At 39.6% G+C, this 21336-nt stretch overlaps 1 protein-coding gene across 3 annotated transcripts in view; it reads left to right on the top strand.

Annotated features, from left to right (window-relative positions):
• Window positions 1-21336, top strand: part of RBMS3 (RNA binding motif single stranded interacting protein 3) — a 600418-nt gene that overhangs the window by 249224 nt on the left and 329858 nt on the right. For all 3 annotated transcript variants that reach the window (XM_031553946.1, XM_031553947.1, XM_019616531.2), the window contains one exon: window positions 5543-5712. In XM_031553946.1, the coding sequence (XP_031409806.1) occupies window positions 5543-5712 (170 nt within the window). The remainder of the gene's footprint in view (window positions 1-5542; window positions 5713-21336) is intronic.

Below are 21336 nucleotides of genomic sequence, written 5' to 3' on the forward strand. Positions count from 1 at the left end.
TGTAATAAGTATCTTTAATGAGAAAGCTAATTCAATTGGTATTTTGCCATTTTATTTTTCTTAGGCTTTAAAATGATTTCACTCATTCAGTTTAGGTACAGGATAATGAAATCAATTGTATGCATAAATCATTTTTGTCTACAAAAGGGCTGAGCATAATTTCTACTGTTAAGTTACAATTTTACAATATTTTCCCCATTTTTAAGTAATATTGCAGTTCTCAGTAGTCTTTCAGTCAGCTATCACAGTGCATTATATAAGCCATGTCAAGGTAAGGAAGAATCATTACAGATTAGTAAACATAAGACATAAGGAATCTAAGTGGTTGGCTTGGAGTGATGCTGGGGTGATAGGATGGTAGCGCAGCAAATACGATCCAGCATCTCTGACTCAACATTCCAGCAAATCACATTTAAAAGCATTGGAAGTGATTGAGGCAAACCAAAAGCTTCTTGATGTGTGTTCTGGTCTTCTCAGTTGAAAGGACATTTGGAAAAGACTTTTAAGCTTTTGTCTTCCTTCATTTTTTGAGTTTACATATATTTTCATATGCCATTCCATTACTGTTGGAAAAAGCTGCCAAAGGGTGAGTTGTTGCTTCTGAAGAAACAGTCCATGAAACTTTCTGACTGTGCAGAGAAGTTAGAAAGTGTGCATACAAATACATCTGTTGGTGATGTCTGGGGAAAGATCTAAAAATGTTAAGGAAGCATCCAAGAAGAGCTCTGTCTTTCAGGCCCTTGCTGGATGTAGAAGTTAGACATCAGTTATAAATGGACTTTGTAAGACCCAACAAGGCCATACAAAGTCAAGAAAAAACACAATGACTTGAGCTCCTCTGACTCCAGACTTTCTGAAAAGCACAAGGTTTTGGTGTTGCCAGTTCCATTCTTTATCTCTTGTTTGCTTTTCTATTCCACTTGGCTATGGAAAAGAAATTTGTTTACTTGTGGTGCCATTCCTCACTGAGGATGCCAACCCAAGATGGAAGAGTTGCTGTGTTTTTTATCTCATTTTTTTCCTGTCATATTTGTCCTACATTTTCTTCAGCTATGAATATCTTTGGCTTAGTTTGATATTTGTCATTCTATCACCTACAAAATCCCATAAACAGCCCTACGAGTTGGTAGTATCCTCTCATCATTGCTATAATTGGCCTGGAAGAACCCTCCAGCTCTCAGAAATTACTCCTTTCTACAATAGAGTGTTAACAAAAGATCATTTTCCTAGTGTGAGCTGTAAAGTGATATTTGCACAATTTATTTGTATTTACTTTGCCTTATTTTATCTTCCATTCAGTAGCTAAGGGAATTGTGTAGCAATTGGACTTTAAATGAGATGAAGCCAGCAGCTGGAAAACACTCAGATGAGAGTGAAATGGATTGTGTGTGTTCACAATTGGTTAAATAGCACATGCTTTTATGGAGAACCATGCGTCGTAATTGTATTTTTTTTATATATAAAATATGTACTTTGATAGGAAAAGTCAATGTATCAGTGTTACTGGGGAATCTTTCCAAGAGTTTACTTTCAAGTGGATAAAAGAGTACAAATCTGGGATAGCCAAAGGTGAATACAAACAATTGGCCAGTCCATTAGCATAGCTGTCCAGCTGTGTCCTAGGCTGTAAGGCCACTCCAAAACCACAAGCCCAACCACCTCAGAAGCCTGCCAAGGAGCCAGCTGCTGCTAATAAAGCAGACTCTACAACTTGGCATCTGAGGCCTGTGATTCCCATCCAGAAGAAACTGTATTTGAAAAATATTTAAAATTTGTCTTTTTAAAGAGTATATTGCTTTGGAAGAAAAACGCTTTAGACTAAACTTGCAGCAAGTGAAAAACTATATGAGTGCTGTGGTTGCCATGGGAAGATAAATACCATTCTTGCGTAAGGAGGTTGGATGTTGGAAGGAGAAGTGTTGTTCATTTTGAAACTAAGCAGGCTTCTGGTTCAGCATTTCTGGGTTATTGAGTAAGAAGGACCAAGGTATCTCATTATTCACACTTAGCTGTGAGTGTTTGTATGAGGCACGTTGTTTCTGAGGGCTTGGTATTCAGATGTAAGTGTAAGGGTGTTTTTCTGAGGCTGGGTGGGAATTAAGTACATTAATTTCTTACTTTTAAATAATGAAAAAAAAATTCATTCATTTTTCAAAGATGAAAACAAATGCTATTAGCCAGCCATGCTAAATTAATAAGCCGCTCGGAATGATATACAAACCAGTTCATTCCCTCCAACTCCCCACTGAATAATGAAGCATGAGAATTGAAAAATGAGATGGTTACTTGAAAAATTAACGGCCAAGCAGTCTTTGAATTCCAGTTCCCTTTTGAAGTAAAACATGTAGATTTTTGTATAATTATTTCTTCCAAGTGCTGCAGGTCCAGCGCTCTCAACTGCATTGGAAAAATGCCTTTCCCAGGTGGCTGCAGTTGGTGGCAAGGTGTTTGGAGACAGTGTGGAAAGCTGGGTTCTTGTGGCAGATGGTTTAACTGCATTGCCTCAGCCGTGGAGTGAGTTGATGGGAGGAGGTGATCTGAGTTTGCTTCCAGCAGGTGTGCACGGCTCCCCAGACAGTCCCCCTTTGGCACCATTTGGAATCCTGCGGCAAGCGTTCCCTATCTGGGATCATCATCAGGTTGCCATTCATTTCTTTCAGTTCAGATATTATGTGGAGATTAACGAAAAGACCCTTTGCTCATTTGGAGGTGAATTACATACTTTTTTACATGCCATCAGTCATATGCTTCTCGACTCAGGAAATGAGAATCCAAAGCTTTCTTCTGACCTTAAGCTTTTAGCCTGGCAACCAGCCAGAAGACGTCATCAGCCCCAGTGCAGGCTGTTTTGTTGTCTTTCTGCAGATGGCATGGTGTAGTACCCTTTAGGGTATCTCTGAGTGCTTGGGTCACCCTGAGTGTGTGTATGTGTGTATGTGTGTATGTGTGTGTGTGTGTGTGTGTGTGTGCGTGTGTGTGTCCATCCGTCTGTCCGTCCCTACAATCCAAGCAGCTCCTGCATGAGAGACCTGCTATCCCATGGCCTAGTTCTCTGGGTATCCTGACAACTTTTTTTTCTTCTATTTTTTTTTTCTTCCTGCAGCTGTGGCCTCAAAAAAATCAGTGTAAATGCAATTCAAGTTCACTTCTAGGTCCCCATTCAGTTGGCTGAGGGGGATAAAATGGCTTAAGCTTAAATTAGAATTAGGCCCCTAGTGCTTTCCTCTGCATGAGGATAAAGATCTTATAATAGAGTGAAAACTGTTCTTTTTATTCCAAAGGTATATTTCTACTTGTCTTTTTTTTTTTTTTTTTTGCTTATTAGGTTGGTGTGAGAATAGGCCATTTAATCATTATCCTTCTCAAACACATATATAATAATAACAATTAATAATTTAAGCACACAGGATTTTATTGGCTTGCAGAAAATTTTGGCTTTGTATCCTTACGTTATTTACGTATGTTCAGTGTTCAACCTGGGAGCATGAGGATGAAGCCGTGAGAATGTTACCTTTTTTTAAATTATCAGTGCTCAAAATGTGCAAAATTATTATGAAATGTTTCCCGTACTGGTGCTGTGATGCAGGATGTCCTCATTTACCTCTGCAGCAGCCCCAGAGTGTTCTGAGATTGAAACGTGCTTTCTGCCGGGATGCCTTAAGACACATCGTTTATGCATTGGGTGGGTGTTAGCGCTGTCTGAGGTTTGATCCAGCTGTGCCCTCAGCACTACATGCAGCCAGGCAGCTCCCCATGCTGGTGCTGGGTCTGCTGCGTGAATCTGTTCCTGGGAATGACATTGAAGCTTGGCTGACTGAGGATTACCCAGTGGTACCGTGTGTGTGCAGGGAAATATGATCTGTATGTGCTAAGTGTTTTTGATTGTCAGCAAAAGTATCTGCACAGATTCTGGGAGAAGGAAGCACGTTGCCTTTTCTTTTTCCTGGGGATCAGAGTGAATGTCATTACTTGCTAGTTTGGTGATCCCACTGTCTATTAAGCTGATTTTTCCTTTTAGTGAGTCCTGTTTGAGCTGCATTACAACCAGACTGAATTGTAGAGAAATTCTGATGTCCTGACACCTGATGAGTTCCCACTGTCATGGTTTAAATGAGAGAAACTGGGAAGGAGGAAGGAGAAGGCAGGAGGAAAGGCATCACTGCATGCATGGTGTTTCATGTATTTCATCAAAGCCTTTGAGCTTCACCCATCACTGATGCTCCCTTTAAGTTCTTTGACTTTTTGGGGCTCCTCTAAGTAAAAGAGACTTGTTTGAAATAGGCTAAAGCTCCTAATTTAAAAGTATCTATCCAGTCAGAGTTCTGATTTTTTTTTTTTTAATGTGCATAATTATAAGCACTAAAGTATGACCACTGAAATGAAAGGAACTGTTGATTACCGTGATCAGAATAACTCCCAGTCTTCCATATTTTTTTCTTCAAGATCTAAATACAGAACTAGCACAGCAAAAGTCACTAAAAATGTCATTGCTGCTATAATGAAAATTGCATATGTTTTGCCTTTACTTGGCCATCATGGTTAAGTTGGCATTGGCCCAGCATTTACCTGCAGCTGCAACCATGTTAGCAAATTACATTGATCCTCTTGTGGAAACGAGCTCTTTCCCACAGCATCCCCTAGCTCCCCAGACTTTCTCCTTTGCTTTTCCACATAGGTCACAACAGGGTCAGGACATGTTCTTGTCCTGCCAGCCACTCTGTTGCAAGCAAATGTGCTGAGCCAGGAATAGTTGCAGCAGCTGAAATCCAGTGTGTTGCCCCAGCTGAAATCCAGTGTGTTGCCCCAGGTTGGGGATGCTTAGGTAATTTTTACAATGTGAGATTGCGTCTTCTTTCATAGCATGTGTTTTTCAGGGATTTAGGTGATCATATTGTTTTCCATTTGAGAATACTTCCCTTCTGAAGCGATGCTTCTTGGTGGTTGTGTGTGGTTTGTGGTTGCTCAGAAGTGGGTAAGTTCCCAAGAGTGGGAGGTGCTGTTCTATCCTACTTTTCCAAATCCTGTTTTCTGTTTTGAAAGATATTCGTTATGACAGAATGTTTCCAGGCTACTTTGTTTCTTCCTCTCTCAGGCTACCAAACCCCTTTCCACTTGCCTGTCTGTGTACTGGATGCTCCTCTTGTCTGGATAAGATTATTATGCTTCTGGTATCAGCTCTCATAAATTTGGCTGGATATTCTTATTTTTATCTTGGAATATTCTTAAAGCAGATTGCATTAAACTTCTTTCTGTAATGCTAATTACTCCTGAGTATCCATCGTTTCAGAGACTTACTTTGAGATCTAGATAAAATAGCCTCATAATCTAGCAGCTTTAATTCTAGTAAAGCGGAGAGTAAAATAATGCACCTTGTAACCAAACCTAGACACCACATCCTGTCTCCTTTCTGTGAGGGAATGACTGACTAGACATGGTCAGGGAGGACAGGAGGAGAATGTCTTTTGTTCATAGCTACCGGGGCGAAGCACACAAGTATACAGCTCTTATTTTCCAGTAACAGCCTCTTTTCTCTTCTTTCCAGCAGTCCTATGCACCAGCTCCCCACCCCATGGCTCCTCCCAGCCCCAGCACAAACAGCAGCAACAACAGCAGCAACAACAGCAGTGGAGAGCAATTGAGTAAAACGAACCTGTACATTCGAGGCCTTCCACCCGGCACCACTGACCAGGACCTTATCAAGCTGTGCCAGCCGTAAGTGCCATTAAAATACTTGCTTCTTTGGGCAGGAAAATATCATAGCTGGTCTTTCAGTTCATAGTAGTTATGTCCTCTGAAAGATGTCAGAAGCTTCCGGCACTTGAAGGTTAACCATTATTCATAGAGTTTAAACAGCTCATTAATGCCCTGAAAACTTTCTGGTAATGAGTTTTGGGGAATAGAGAGATGAGGACCGTCACACTGACTTATGCTTATCTGGTTTATTTCCTATGTAAAATTTAGAAAAGGGAAAAAAAAAAAAAGGACTTGAAGACTTGCATGACAAATAAACTCCCTAATGACAGATTTTATGGTTACAATAATCTGTGAATCATAAGCTCAGGAATGACAAAACATGGGTGTTCCCACCTCAACTCATTTATCACATCTTTTGAGGGCTGTGTCACACATTGCTGGTCTCGTAGATTGACAAATATGAAACCCATGAAAGGTGGCCTTGAAGTAAACATCTAATTAACTGCAGTTCCACTGAGAACTGATGATGTAGAAAGTAGCACCTTCTTCCCCTCTGTTTATCTGCAGAGTCATATTTGCAAATTCTATTGATAAATATCCATTTTATTGTGTTTTATCACTGGAGAGGCAGCAGAAAGGAGCTCTGTGCTCCTTGTGCATCATCAACAGAACAGTTTCCGAAAACACTGCACCTGGTTAACCCTCCTTACTTGAGTGACTAGTGAGTAATAAAGGTAGACATAAGAACCTGATTCGATTTCCAATGTCTTAATTATTATTGATTAAGTGGGAGGGAGATAATCCAGTTTGAGATTCCAAACAGCGATACCCTGGGTAGAATTTAGAATAACACTTTTTTTGTGTGTGTCAGAATAACATCAAGCCATTAAAAAAAAAAAAATCTCCCTTCTCTGTGATACAGGAGTGAAGTGTTTTGTCATAGAATAATTTCTTCCAAAAGACAACAGCCTTTTTGATATTTTTTTTTCATTGCAAATCAGCATTTTCAATAGAGACCAACAAATGGATGTTGGTAAAGTAAGGAGCAGCCTGCAGCTTAGCTACTGACATGAACCCAAATTGCTGTTGTTTTAAAATTTGGAATAAGACTAAGAATGTAATGGGATGTTATATACTTTGTCTTGTTGCTCTTCCTGGTTCTCACCAGACGTGCCAGAGAATCCCCCTAAATATGCCTTATGAATATACAACTGACCTGGGCTGGAAGTAGAAGTCTTATTGAAGTGAGATCTGAACTTCAGCAGAGTAGGGTTAGCTTGGGAGCCTTCTCTGTGACCTTGTCCTTGAGAAGTCACTACAACTAGAACGCTCACAGGAGCAGGGTGCTGGGGATATTTCATATTGGATGCAAGTTCAATTGTGGATGTACCTTCCTGACATTTATGCGAACAGTGTTCATTGACACTTCTCACTTGTGACAGCCACTGTAACCCCAGCTTAAGGGCCAGATCCTCAGCAGGTATAAACTGACTGTAGCTCTGTTCATGTTCAGAACACAAATTTGCTGGATGACTTATTGCAGTCTGACCCTTTCCAAGCTCAGACAAATACTTTCAGCTGAGCAGGAATGAGCTAACTATTCCTGCAGGTGCCTCACAGCAGTGATATTTGGTGCTGCAGTCAAGATGTGAGGCACAAGACAGCTGTGGGTTACTTGAACCCAGTTCAGAGAATGTATTTGTACCTCTTGTCTGCATGGGAAAGGCACATCAACTATCCGAGAACTTCCTTTTGGCACTGCACTGTGGCAAAATTTTAATGTGCTTCACTAAACTTAATCTGGTCTGTGATTAGAGAGCTTTGTCTTGCTATCGTGGAGTTCCTGTGTGAACAGATGTGCTGTAAGAAAATGCTGACATTTATTTTGCTGATTTTTCTATCCTGTGGCTGAAGGATTTAAGGACAAACTAGATAGTTGTTTTGAAGTATTTATCAAAGCAAGAGGGAAAGACAATGAAGGAAAAATTAAATGTGAGAATACAAGAATTTGTCATGATAACATGTATACTCTTAAAGTAGTAGATGGTGATATTTTCTTTACCTTTGCAGATGGTTATATAGTAGGGATGGATAAAAGTCTAGATCCCTGCTTTCTTAACTCATAAAAATAAAAACAAAGAACAAAAAGTGCAGAACATACAACAGCAACCTGCAGTTGTATAAGTAATATAGTAAAATAGTAATCTAAGATATACATTTGTGTCTTTAGAAGTGGCTGCCTCCTAAACAGCTTTCTTGTGTAACTGGGGTCTCATCACACAAATGAAAGATGCTGAACAGGTATTCCCAAAACAGCTGAAGGTGCTGGTTTGTGGGCTTCCTGCATAGATGTAATGATCTAATTTGTTACAAGATATGAGGTGAGAACTTGAATTTCAATCTGTGAATCACAGTATTATTTGCAGTGCAGGATTTGTGGAGAGCTATTTTTCGGGAAGGTGTTCACCAAACCTGTTTATGCCCAGGATGTAGCCTGGGCTCCCCTGGGGCTGGCTGCCAGCGCTTTGTGAGCCCGTCTGAATCCATGTCCTCTGCTGCAGCATGTGACAGTGCTGCCAGCAGTACAACTGTCAGTTGCAGTGTCTGACATTTGGCAGGTCTGAGGAATGATGTTCTAAAAACACAATATTTCTGTCTCAGAAGTACAGGGAATGCTGGAAATGCTTGTGGCTATGTACATTTATCATAGCGTATCCCATTTCCAGGTTTATTTCAGCAAGAGGGCCACCCTCCATGTGACGTGTAGCTATTTTTTTATTTCATTGCTGTTTTCCGGGTGGTTATGGAAGAGAAACTGTTTCATCAGAGTTGTTTGATAAAGTGCAGGGCTGTCTTGGTGGATCCTGTGTGCATTTCTGTATTTCTGCTGTGTGTGTTTAGGTGGTGTATATAGAATATAGGACAGAAAACTGCAGACTGGAGTACCATTAATGCTTGAAGTGCAGAGTCCATTACACATGATAGCAGACATTTCTGACAAATGTTCAGACACTATCAAACCTTTTATCAATTTAAGAGTAACCTTGTCACAGTAATCTGTCAAACTGTTCATAAAACTAAAGGAAAACAAGTCATCATAGGCTGTACAGTAACTGAGTAAATAATAATAAAAATTGCTACCGGAAGGTTTTCTATTTTGTTTGGTTGAAATCCTCAGTATCTGGTTTAACATGTATTCAGCAAAGTTGTATCAAATTCTCTTTTACAACAGAGAGCTGTTAGGTTGCACTGTCTTTTGGAACTTTATACAATTGTGCTGTCAAAGGTTATAATGAAAAAGAGTTGATAGAAATATTTATTGAGAATATGCTCTTCTTTTATGTAAATATCTTTTTTTCTGGATTCTCATAAAAGCAGAGTAAGCAGATTTCCACAAATGGACCTTGGCCACTCTTAACCTTTCGTGAGTTTTATCAAAAGAAGGTGAATGCCCATCCCTGATCATACTGATCATCAGAACTGGTTAGTCTAAAAATTTGGTTTTAAATATACCATGAAAAAAATAGTAAATACTACGTTATTCACACTTATTACTCTGAGGTGCGCAGTCTCTACTGTTGTAATGGTATGATCTATCTCAGCCAAATCTTTCCAGTTAAAATATTGTTTTTGTCAAAAGGAAAGACAATCAACCATAAGATAAAAAATTACAGATTATAGGCAGAAAAACATGCCATGTGTCTCAGTACTAAAAAAATGTAAGTGATTCTCTTTTGAAGCATTCATATGACTTGTCACTCATATTGTCATGCACTGTATTTTATTTCATCCAGAAGAGTTCCAGTTTCTCTTGAAAACATACACAGATGGCTTAGTCCCCCACTTGGGTAGTAGACACATCACTTTCTTACTAAGTATGTCCTAGTGGAGAAGGGAAAACTCATTGAACTTTTTTTAATTTGAAACATTTTTCATTTTACAAACTTGCAGTTTCTCTCAGAGGATTTTGGTGTTTCTGTCAGTCTTTTCTTACATGTGTGTGCTGAAGAAGACAGACTAAAAATCTCTTAAAAAGATAAAGTTATTTTTGGAAAACAGAATGGGAATTTGGGAAAAGAGATTATGCTTTTGTTTCCTTCCCCTCCTGCACCAAAACCAACACAAATTTCTGACAAGAAAAGTTGCCTTAAAAAACAGTAACATATGACCAAAAAAATCCTTGTGCATTACACACTATTAAGACATTGGCATGTATTGAAAAGAAAATCCCTGTCGGTCTTGAGTCACTCATGAGTTTTTCATGCCAAGTTTATGGTCTAAGAGAAATCTATATCAAACTTCTGATGTCTGATAGTTTAAACCTACCTATATATATATATTTTTATTGTCCTGAGCTATTTCTCCCCACCTGCACCAGTAACGTACCCTCTCTAATCTTCAGTTCCTATTCCATTACTCTTCTTGTTTGGGTTAACTATCTCATTGCCCTTCAACAAATTTGGACTTTGCTTATGATCCAGGGATAATAAGAGGACTTAATTAAATCAACAAAGGGAAAAAAGTAGCCAAACATAAAGATCAGAAAGTGTGTGGATCAAGCTGACTTTTGTGGAAGATGAACCAGTTTCTCACATATATATAGCATTCTAGGTATGGGAAATTCATACCAAAGTTATCATTATTTGTCTCCTTGACAAGTCATCGTATGTGAGATGTTAGCCTTTCATCCACTCTGATTGTCCTTGTTGTCCCCGTGGAACCTTTGAATAAATATTCCAATCACTGCTGTCTGGATTCTGCTAAAGAGCTAGCACCAGGGATAATGTAACTGAGGTTATTAATTGACAATGCACACATTACTTAATTCTTGGACTGTTTTTGAAATGAACTCTGTACAGTTCTTTTGCCCCACAGAGAACTGGTGGAGGTTTCAAAGGGTGTTCAAGGTGCCTTTCAGGACAGCGTCTCTTGTTAATAGCTTCAACAAATTTCCAGTTAGTGCAAGTTTTATAGCAAGTTCACAATGGCCAGTTCTGCCACCTGTTAAATCAGCTAGAGTTTGAAATTCCTGGCTATTCTTATCCTCTTTTGTGAAAGTAACAAAAAGTTTGTCTTATATGAAAAGGTAAAGAAAACATCGTTCCTTCCTTTCCTCCCTTTTCCTTCTCACATTAGAATGCTAATTAGAAAACACTGCTTTGAGTTATGCTGAAAATAAATTTTATTATGGTTAAAATTTCCTTAACAAGTTCAAAACAAAAAAACTAGAAGAATTCCTTAAGTAAATCTAGGAATTTTTATCCAGTGTAAATGAATGTTCTTGTCCTGGCCTTGGTATAGGCAAAGCCAAGCTATCTGTGATGTCTGATAGTAGAGTATTTGCCTGTTTCTGCTTTAAGTTGTCATTTTGTCGGGGTAACAGAAGGTTCTGTAACACTGTGTATGTTAAAGCAGGGTATGCTGTGGCTTCAGTACTAAATCAAACAAATCAACATCTCTCCTGTAATAGGCAGTACTCGGCACCATTGCTCCATGACATTGCAGAGACTGAAAAGGTGTGAGAGTGCTCACCCAGTGGTATTAGCTCATATAGGAACTGGGGGACATCGCACTGTTCCTGCTTAAATCTTGATGGATATTTTGGTTCAGTATTCTGGTTATAAGATAACTGAATGGTTCTGCAGTAACTGTGAAAGTCTGCTCAACGGATCAGGCTTCATGGGAAGCAAAGAAACACTTATATTAAAGGACAGAAAAGAAAAAGACACCCAAAACAACAACAATAAAAATATCTTTTTTATTCCAAGTAGAGTTGGGACAGGACAGTCCCAGAACAGGGGTATCACTGGACCAAATAGAGCTTAGGTGCCCTGCTGGACTAAATAGGATGAGTCAAAGCTATGAGGGTTCTGCATGTGTTTGTTCCTCTCATTTTAATTTGCTTATTCAGGTCAGACTGAAATACATGGATAGGTTGTTTTGGAGATGTCTGTATTATTCACAAGTTCTTTGTTCATAAGACTTTCCTAAAAGAAGGTTAAAGTAGATGGGAGAGGGAAGAAAAATGAATTTCAAGTTAATATTCTAAGTCAAAATGACAAAAGGAGAAAAAGAACACAATGCCATGGATGTGATTCGTTGCTTATTGCACTGAAGACATCTTCATAGTAACGGACCTTATTAATGCTGTAAAATATCATTCTGGAGTTCCTCTTTGGCTTCAGAAGGGTGTATTTAAGTGAATTTGAATTTTGTCTGAGTTGTTTTGCAGTTTTATACTCATTATATATGTAATACATCTTCTTAGAGTGTATGTATGTACAGACATGGATGTGCACAGGTGTGTTTTCTTTTACCTATTATGATTTAAAAATTATTTGTATATTCATTCCTCATTACAGTCATCTGTAAATGTCTTCTATTGTTTAAAAACAAACATTAAAATTGCCCCAGCAGGCAGGGAACCAATCCTTTTCTTACCTCTCCTCTTTCATCAGGGAAACAAAAACTCTAGGTCAGCACATGCCCACAGCACTTACAGAGAGCTCCATCTGGGATGTAAACGTTCTCATTGTCAGGAAGAAAGGCAGAAAAATAATCTGCGTAAAGTAATAAATGAGCACCTGCACTCTTAGCTGTTTTGAATGTGCCCGTCTTTTCACTGGAGTGTGACAGAGTGTCAGGGAGAGTTTCTCATCTCCTTTCAAGCTGGGTGAACCTGATTTAATGGAAGATATGGGAGGAGACAGCATTTTTAGACACTGCTGCTGAAAACATTTCTTCTGATGAATTTTAATTAAAGTCTTTGAGAAAAAAAACACACGCACAATCCTGAGTGTTCTTAACATAAATATTTAGCCTTCAATGTATTTGTGTGAAGGGTATGATTGCAACAGCCACTTGTTTTGCGTAGTGTGTAGGAAGGGTGTTGAGGGCAAACACACTTAATGATTGCTCCTGACTTGTTCTGAAAATATATGTTTCTAGTCTTTCCTTGTCTTCCTTCTCTTGCCATTTCTCCAGCATATTTTGTGTACAGCTAGTCAACCATGGCATGAGCCATCCGTGAGGCTGGCCTTCTTCCTCTCACTGGTGTAAGTGTTTAGGAACCTGAAAATACTCATAGCTAGAAACTATCCTCAGGACAGATAGGCTGTGCACAGTGCACGTCTCTCAGTCAAATGTCTGGTTTTGTAACGTGGGTATTGCTCTCTTGAAGGACCTTCATTACTGTTAGACTCTTGAGTCCCTCACAAGGTGTTCTGTACTACTTGGATGCCTGGTTTCTGCTTGCTGGGGAGGAGGCTGGTTTGATGTTCTGATGATGTCACAGAGGTTTCTGCACTGTTCTGCACTGCTGTCCTTTGGGTCATTTTATCTTTTATGAAGGAAAGTTTTAGTTATGTTTTGTTCTTTTTGAAGCTTACCGTCTATCTTTTTTATTTGGTTGCATTTTTTGTAGTAGTTGTCTGCAATTCTGCAGTGTCAACTTCAGTGGGTCTTTTAGAGCTGTTGTCTTTTAAGATCTGATAGCAGCTGTGGGAGGGCAGACACGATGGCTGTGTGAACACACAGAGCGTGAGAAGGAAGCAGGAAGCTCTCAAACTGGAATGGGGTTCACTCTCCTTAGGAGTCACTGACTTTCAGGAGATGATGGAGACAGTGTTTGTGTTCTGACATTTGTGTAGCAGAAATGTTTCTGTAACCTTTATCCAGAAGGTATGACGCAGATGATGTTCTGATCTATTTGAGAAGTACATTGTCCTACAACTTTGCTGTAAGGAAACAATATCAGCTATGCTTAATAACAATCCAGCTCTCCTTAAACAGGAATAACCTGAGAACTGCTTCCAGTTAATGGCAGGAATCGTAGAGTATGGCTCTAATTTCTATAGAAGAGGAACTGGCAGGCCAGCTTTGATGGCAAAGCTATTGAATATTATCAGCGCTAAAACAAAAATGTCATTGTGTTCAGCTGCTAGACTTCCCCATACCGCTCCAAACAAGCATAGACAAGAGCTCTGTGCTATGTAGCATGCAGTGTTCTTCATTCCAAGTATTTGGTAACTTCCCAGAATTATTTGTGTGACAAGCGCTGCTCTTAGTTTTATATTAAAAACTAAAACATCTTGGATTTTTTTTCAAAAGACGTTTAGTAGAGAAGGATTTTCTTAGAATTTTTGCAGCGACGTCAGAGGTTTTCTGTCTGCCCTGTTATAAAACGGAGACAGAAAAGATGGAATGTTTTTAGCTTAATTTTTGGAAGATGTTGAACTGGAAAGGTTTTCTCTTTGGATATGAATTTTCTGTGTTCCCATTGTAAGCTATGGGGAAAGTGGAGAGCTCTGGATCCTTATTCTCTTGGGTTATTTGGGAAATAGCTGGCCTGGTGGCAACTTCAAACAAAATAAAGATGGTAATAACCATGTGAAACTTCAGGTCCTATTCAGAAAAATGTTTTCTGCTAATGGACACCTAGTGTCACGTGAGCTTTGTGGAAGCCCAGCAGTCTGTTCAAATGGCTGTTACTGCAAGATCAGAGCCATATTGTTTCAGTGTAATACAGGTAATCGGTGAAGCATTTATGGCTGCTACTGCCTGGTGATCACACAAAAAAGGAGAATAGGCTTGCTTTCCTCACTTCAGCTTTTCAGTTCAACACTTCCATGTACCCCTGGGATTATAATCCAATTATGAAACTTCAATTATTTTCTGCGAATCATTGATTCGTGATGAGCGCTAACTTTTCAGCTTCTTTATAGTAGTCACCTAGTAATTAAAGGGGATAAAATATATAGGTCACTCTGAAAGTAATGCTTTCTATTTACTACCATGGAAGCTACAGCAGATATGAAGAACACTATAATAAACACTGTTTGATAGAGCAGAGCTACAGAGCACTCTTTTCCAGTATAATCACTACCATTAATTATTATTTTTGCCAGTGATGAACAAGAGCCTGCGTGTTGCTCTTATCATGATCAGCACCAGCAAAGGTGACCCACTGTCACTATTGCCCCTGCTGAAACACACCACCCACCACCTCACTGTGCTCACATTTACTGTTCGGTCTTCATATGCCTTCAGAAGTGTTGATGAATGTCAGTGAGTGCCTTTGTTTTTTTTCCCCACATGGAGGAATTCAATCACGCACCTCTGCTCACATGCACTTCCATGTCAGACACCATTCTGTCAGACTGCCCCTCTGCTGTTGTCATCTGTCACATGACAACAAAATGTAACAGAATATTGTTGGGAAGGTTCAGCCTCTACTAGCATACCTCCAACATCTGCCTCTGATGTTGTGCAAAGCAGGAGGCATTACTTTGGAAGTGTCCCTTGTAATTCACAGTTTACAGTAATTTATACAGTTTAGCATTCAGAATAGACCATGGGATGATCCAGCATTATTTCTAGCATTACTGTCTGTTGGATTCAGGTCCTTAAATTTGCTTTGTTTGCTTCTAGACTTAATGCAGCAGTCTATTTGTGTTAAGAATATCTTTCAGAAAAGCACCCCTCTGGATATGAGGATATGAAAGCAATAGCAAATTACTGCTGATGCTAACGATTTCTTGCTGTGGTTAACCATATTCCCTGTTCAAAATTTGACTGATTTCTAAATCGACTTTCTGGTGCACATTTTCACCTCTTCACTCTTGATATAATCAGATCAAAGACTTTTCCAATTCTCTCCCTCTCTGCCCCTCCTCCTACCAGATGCACATACATGCTATAGTCAAGTAACTTTTCCGACTTTTTTCCTTACTAATAAAAATAGATGGAGCTGTTTAAGTTGATGATTACAAGGTAGTTTTCTCCGACCTTTTGATAATTTCATCAAGGACTATAGATGACATCAGTATTCATTTCAGTCTTTTTTAAAAATAATTATTTGAGGTTAGAAATCATTTCCTTTTCATGTTTGTAGAAATTTGTTGTTATGTGTAGTTTATGTAGCCATATCTATTTGTATGTGTCTTTAAATGGAAGCAAAGCTGGAATGGATGTGTTCCTCAGCAGAACAAATAACACTCAAAGACTGATCAGTGTTGTTCATTAAGGTGCAGTGCACATTCAGTGGAGTTTGCAGTACCCTGCTGCCTAAGCTGTGTCAGAACCAGAAGCTCTCATCTCCAGCTTTGCGATTTGATTACCTTTGGTCATGAACCAAATAGATGTCTGTCTATCCTTAGCTTCCCATAACAAAAACTCGTCTGATGAGAGAACCGCAGTGCTCTTTGAGCTTCATTTAAAAACAAGGAATTTGGATCTAAGCCATGTCTAGTTTAATTTTGTACAACTTAATTTCTCAGCTCATCTTCAATGCTTCTAGTCTCTTCCTCCTTACTTAAATCAACACCAAATTTAGGCTTGTCAATTAAATAGAATATAGTTATGAAGCTTTTTAAAATTATTCTACGATAATTTAGTGCAAATATTTTAATATACAGTTTATTGAGTGTTGTATGAACTCGATAATGAAATCCGTTCATATATATAATCATACTTACGTAGTTCAAGGATGGAACAGTCTTCTGACTTTCTCTGTAAAATGAACTTGTAGCAATTGCTTCTAAACAGGAAGGAAATTTGGTGACTACTATGGACCAAAATGGTATATGACCAAGTCATTAAGAAGATTTAAATGAAAGAAGGACAATATACTCCTAGAACGATTTTGCATCTTACCTGGCATAATAGAACTAAAGATGTGACTACAGGTCTTACAGACGTGAGAGACAGACTATAATAATAGAATTATAGAATGGTTTGGGTTGGAAGGGACCTTTAAGATCATCTAGTTCCAACTCTCCTGCTATAGGCAGGGACACCAGGTTTCTCAAAGTCCCATCCCGTGGCCTTGAATGCTTCCAGGGAGGGGGCATCCACAACCTCACTGAGCAGCCTGTTTCAGTGTCTCATCACACTCACAGTAAATAATTTCTTCCTAATATCTAGTCTAAATCTACCCTCTTCCAGGTTAAAACCATTTCCCCCTCTTTCTGTTGCTACATGCTTTTCTAAAAAGTCCTGAAGTCCAGGAGACTGCTAATAATGATACAGCTGTAAAATTCTGTTAGCGCTTTTAGGACCTGCAGTTGTTTCATCTCTATTTTCAGTGAGTGGTAAGAAAAACCTGGCTTTGCTGAAACTTGGATTTACTGTTATTAGTTCCTGTTAGGTTCTGCATTGGTTAGTGGTTTTTAATACCCTTTGATGTAAAGAAACAAGGATTTATCTTAATTGAGAGACCAGGTCTTTTCTCCGTGATGTGCAGTTGCTATGGTCTGCTGGGGGCCAACTATGTGCTATGGAACTGAATACCTCGTCCTCCCTATTTCTTTTTCCCTTTTACCTCTTTCCCCTTGCCTCATTTTCTTCCCCCTGTGTAATCCCCTTGTAAAGACGGATATTTCTGTATGGTAGTCAAGCTCACCATTAGCTATTGGTTGGGGGTGCAAGTGTGCTGAAGAAAACAGTTGCATTAAATCTCCTGCCCTAGGATCGTTACAGCGAATGCACATGTGGCATTTTAATCTCTCTGTAAAGACTTCTGAAAGGGATTTCTTAAGGACCGCACCACTCGTTAGTAGCTGTCACCAGCACTGCTCTCAGTGGAGGATTCACCGCACCTGGAGTCAAAATGTCGCCAAGCCACTACATCTCTATTGCATCTGCACGCCAAGTCCCAGCAGCACTGTGTGGGGCTTGGGATGCTGAGCCTGTGAGCAGAGTCCCGGCACTGTCAGCAGATTCCCAGTGTTGGCCACTGCTTTTTTGGCTGGGCTTCTGCTGCGGCAAGCTCTCTTGTGGGATGCTGAGGTGAGCCTGGGGTCAGGCTGTGTGCCAGCATCCAAATGCCCATCGATCCTAACAAGGCAGCCTGCCTGTCCTACTGTTGGGAGGTCTGCAGCTGGTCTGTTGCATAGAGTTCGGTAATGGTATGCGCAGCGTAGCCTGCTCTCCTGTTACAGAGATCCACTAATGCTGGCATCGAGAGTGGTGGGTAATTCAATCACGCAGACAAAAATGATATTAATATAACATTAAAGAGCTGCATAGACTAGCAAAAGACAGGAAATTACAGAGTTCAGGCTTGAAACTTTATCCTGAACTCACCCATGTTGTGCCGAGGTGTTTGGAAATTTCCATGGAGCACGTGATTCTGTGGAACCTGCAGCAAGGGAATCATCCTGCTGGGACGGCAGGATTTCCTTGGCCAGTACCAGCCAACATGAGTGAGAATTAAGAAACCCTGGCACAACTTACAGAGCATATCTGAACAGTATGAGCTTCAAATGTTGGCTTGTGCAGTTTGACTCCCTCCCAGTATCGCTGAAGTGCCACACCAGTTGCATTGACTTATTTCAGAGCAAACTGAAGCTAAGACCTACTCATTTTTAGGGATTGCCTTTAGCTGTTATCCTCTCCTCTGAGAGGGTTCTTGTTGCTGCTACTGTTCAAAAGATTTGTTGTTGATTTTTGAACTTAGTTTTTGATTTCAAGACACCACTGTTATTTATTTGAGGTAAAGTCACTGAATCAAAACTGAATTATCAAAAAACAATAACAAAGCCTATAGCCATCCTTGAGGCTTGCTCATCTTTTTCCTTTTTTTTTCCTTTTTTTTTTTTTTTTTTCCTGAAACTAGTAATAACACAACTTGGTCAGAAATATTGGTTTTACCACATAAAAAAATCCTTGGTTGGGAAAGAGTGAGAATAAGATGTCAAGTATCCCTATCTTCTTCCTATCTGCTTCTGGTCCTACTTTCTGTACCTGCAGGGATGAGAAGCTCGTACAAGGACCTCATGGGTTAAGGACGAGATAAAGAGTCAATTTGCAGTATAGCTACAAGGTGTTTACAGAGAAGGTGTAAGCTGTTTTGTGAGTAAAATTGTTTTTTTTCATCCATTGGCAACACAGTTAATCAAGTGCCACGGGGAGAATCATCTGTCACTCCAAGGATGGGATTTCACTGCAATCAAAGGGGAGACAACAGATCTCCTGGAGATGGTAGAGCCAGCAAGTTCATGGCTTGCAAAGCAGCTAAAAAAAGCCAAAGGTGCAGCACAGAGAGAGTTTCTCACATTTTCAGGCAGTTTTTGAAGGCTGTATGGAAATGCTTTCTTCCCTTGAATACTCTCTCGTGATGGTGCCTATGTAAAACCAATGTGAGCTGCAGCTGCGCTGTTCACTGCAGTGCTGCTGATGTACCTCGATTTGGAGTTCATCGTTGTGTGGCTCGGGGGAGAGAGTAACATGCATGATGGTTGTTATTTTGGGGAAGATTTTAAAATTTAAATCTACTGCAGTGAAAACACAGAGTTACAGAAACTAGCAACAGTTATTTTGTTCTTCCAGCAGCTTATTTGGAAGTTACGTATGCCATTTTCTGGAGATGAGGTACTCTTGGAATGGTTAAGCTCAGAGGTTGTTCTGATTTTCCCACTGTGCATTTTCTGTGCTGAGGAGCTGGGGAAGAGTGCCACCGTGTCTGTCTCTGTGGTGAACAGGACAGTCATTAATGACCATGCATAGAACAGTAGGATGGCTGTATCCTAGGGGAAATCAATTTTCTGCAGTGAGCCAGGCTTGTAAAGAGTAGAAAATTTCCACTGAAGGGGAGGGGAGGAAGGGGAGACAAAATTGGCAGAGCAGGAATTAAAAAATAAAAAGACTTCAGAAGTGAGGAAAAACTTGAAAGGCTCTCTGTACGAGGGTTTTTTTTGTTGTTGTTTGTTTGTTTTTGGTGTCTAAGTTGTTCAGATCTGATCTTAAAGGTAGGAGAGTGAATGGTTATCTGGAGAAGCTCTGGGATGAGAGACACAGGTGAGGTTTGGGAGAAGGCTGCCTGAGGTTTAGACAAACGATGATTCCTTTTTAAAGCACTCTGCTTTTACATGGATCAAAAATATAAAGAACTAAAGGAGATATGAACACTACTGTCCACTTCACTTCCTGAAGGAAAATCTACATTGCAGATGGTTCTTGGTTTTAAAGCCAAGCAGTGAGATCTGAGCCTAAGTTAAATCTTGCTGAGGTCCATGCTGTCTGACAGGACTGGTGTGACTTGTGTCACACACGGTGTCCCTGCGTGCTTGGGACTTCAGAATACAGTCTTCCATTCATTCTCCATTCTTTTAGATTTTTGTTTTCTCTCTAAATCATGGAGCCATGGTTGTGGCACTGAGTGTTTCTCAGTTTTGGATGGCCCAGTGGCTATGGAAGTCTTTCTCCACACTTTTAATGGTTTGCCTCGCCTTCTTCTTTTTTGCTGTTTTTCTACTATTTAAACCATTTCTTCCCTTGCAGATAAGTTGAAGAAAGCTTGTTTTTCCTAAGATGCTGCTGTGCTGAAAAAAAAAAGTCACAGGGGAGATAAGGGAACAAGATTGTAGCTGGTGTTAAATATCATCATTTGGAGAACAACTCTAGTAAATTTACTTACACTTGTTTGTGTGTTTGTGTATTTATGTGTATGCATCTTAAAAATGTAAGCCAACATAAATCTTTAAACCTCAGAGAAGAGGATGATCCTTTTCTGACCCTGCTCAGTATTAAAGACTAAACCAGAGATAACATGCACATAAACACTGAAGCTTGAACAAAGGAGCTGTTGTCCTGATAATGTGGGAGTCAAAAAGAAAACAAAGTCTGAATTTCGGAATTTGTCTTACAAAATGGAATGCTGCATGTACTGTGACATTTAATAGCTATCAGAGATTGCAGAAGAGAGGAACCCATACGTCTTTCCTTTCACCTCAGTGGTCTCTGGATCAAACCCAAAGAAATTGAAGGTCAGGGGCATCTAGGAAATGAATAGCTGTAGTAGTCCTTTTATTTTGCTTTGGCTTCTTGTTCAAAATGTTGATCTTCTGGGAACTTCCTCTGAGAACAGCAGAAAGGGAAAGGAAGTGGGAGAAATGGATGCAAATGCTGTTGATGAGTGAGATTTTTAAGAGATGAGGAAAGACATGGCCTTAAATTACAGATGTTTGGTTTAGACGAGTTGGCCATTGTGTGCATTGAAGACTGTTCAGGATATGAGTTAACTTACTTATATTTATAAACATTTGCAGACTGTATGTCTGTTTCTCACAGAACGTGTCTTTGACTCCATGACGATTGTCTGGATGACCCTCTTACATTGTTTTTCTACTTTCATTGCTTCTTTTGGCCTGTACTAAAAGTAATCTGCTTGGCACTGCAGATGATCATTGTAAATTTCGTGACATTCATTTTTAAATCCAGCACATTTGGCAGATTCTGTTTTGGTTGCTGAAATATTATTTATCCATATAGGATATGCTTGTCATTTGTCTGTATGATAGCAGTAGTAAAGCAAATGTTACCAACGCTGGTGTTTTCAGAAATCCAGCAGCTCATTTTATAAAGATGGGAATAAAATGCAGGGTGGATTTTTTCATTGTTATCCTTCCCCCACTTATTTCCCCCTCAATGTTTTAGATGTTTTCAGGGACCCAGAACATGTAACTGCCAAGCAGTGTTCTTTCCCTAGCTGAGGATGTTCACTAATATTTGATGAAGATGTTGCCCTTGGTGTTGCCAACTCTCAGAAGTTTATTGCGAGGTGCACAATATTTGTTTCTTAAACCCTTAGATCCTGAGGCATGTGATAAGATGGGAATCTCAGCTTTCAATTTAAAAAAAAAA

The sequence above is a fragment of the Meleagris gallopavo genome, chromosome 6 (genome assembly GCF_000146605.3).
Source record: "Meleagris gallopavo isolate NT-WF06-2002-E0010 breed Aviagen turkey brand Nicholas breeding stock chromosome 6, Turkey_5.1, whole genome shotgun sequence".
Taxonomy (NCBI): domain Eukaryota; kingdom Metazoa; phylum Chordata; class Aves; order Galliformes; family Phasianidae; genus Meleagris; species Meleagris gallopavo.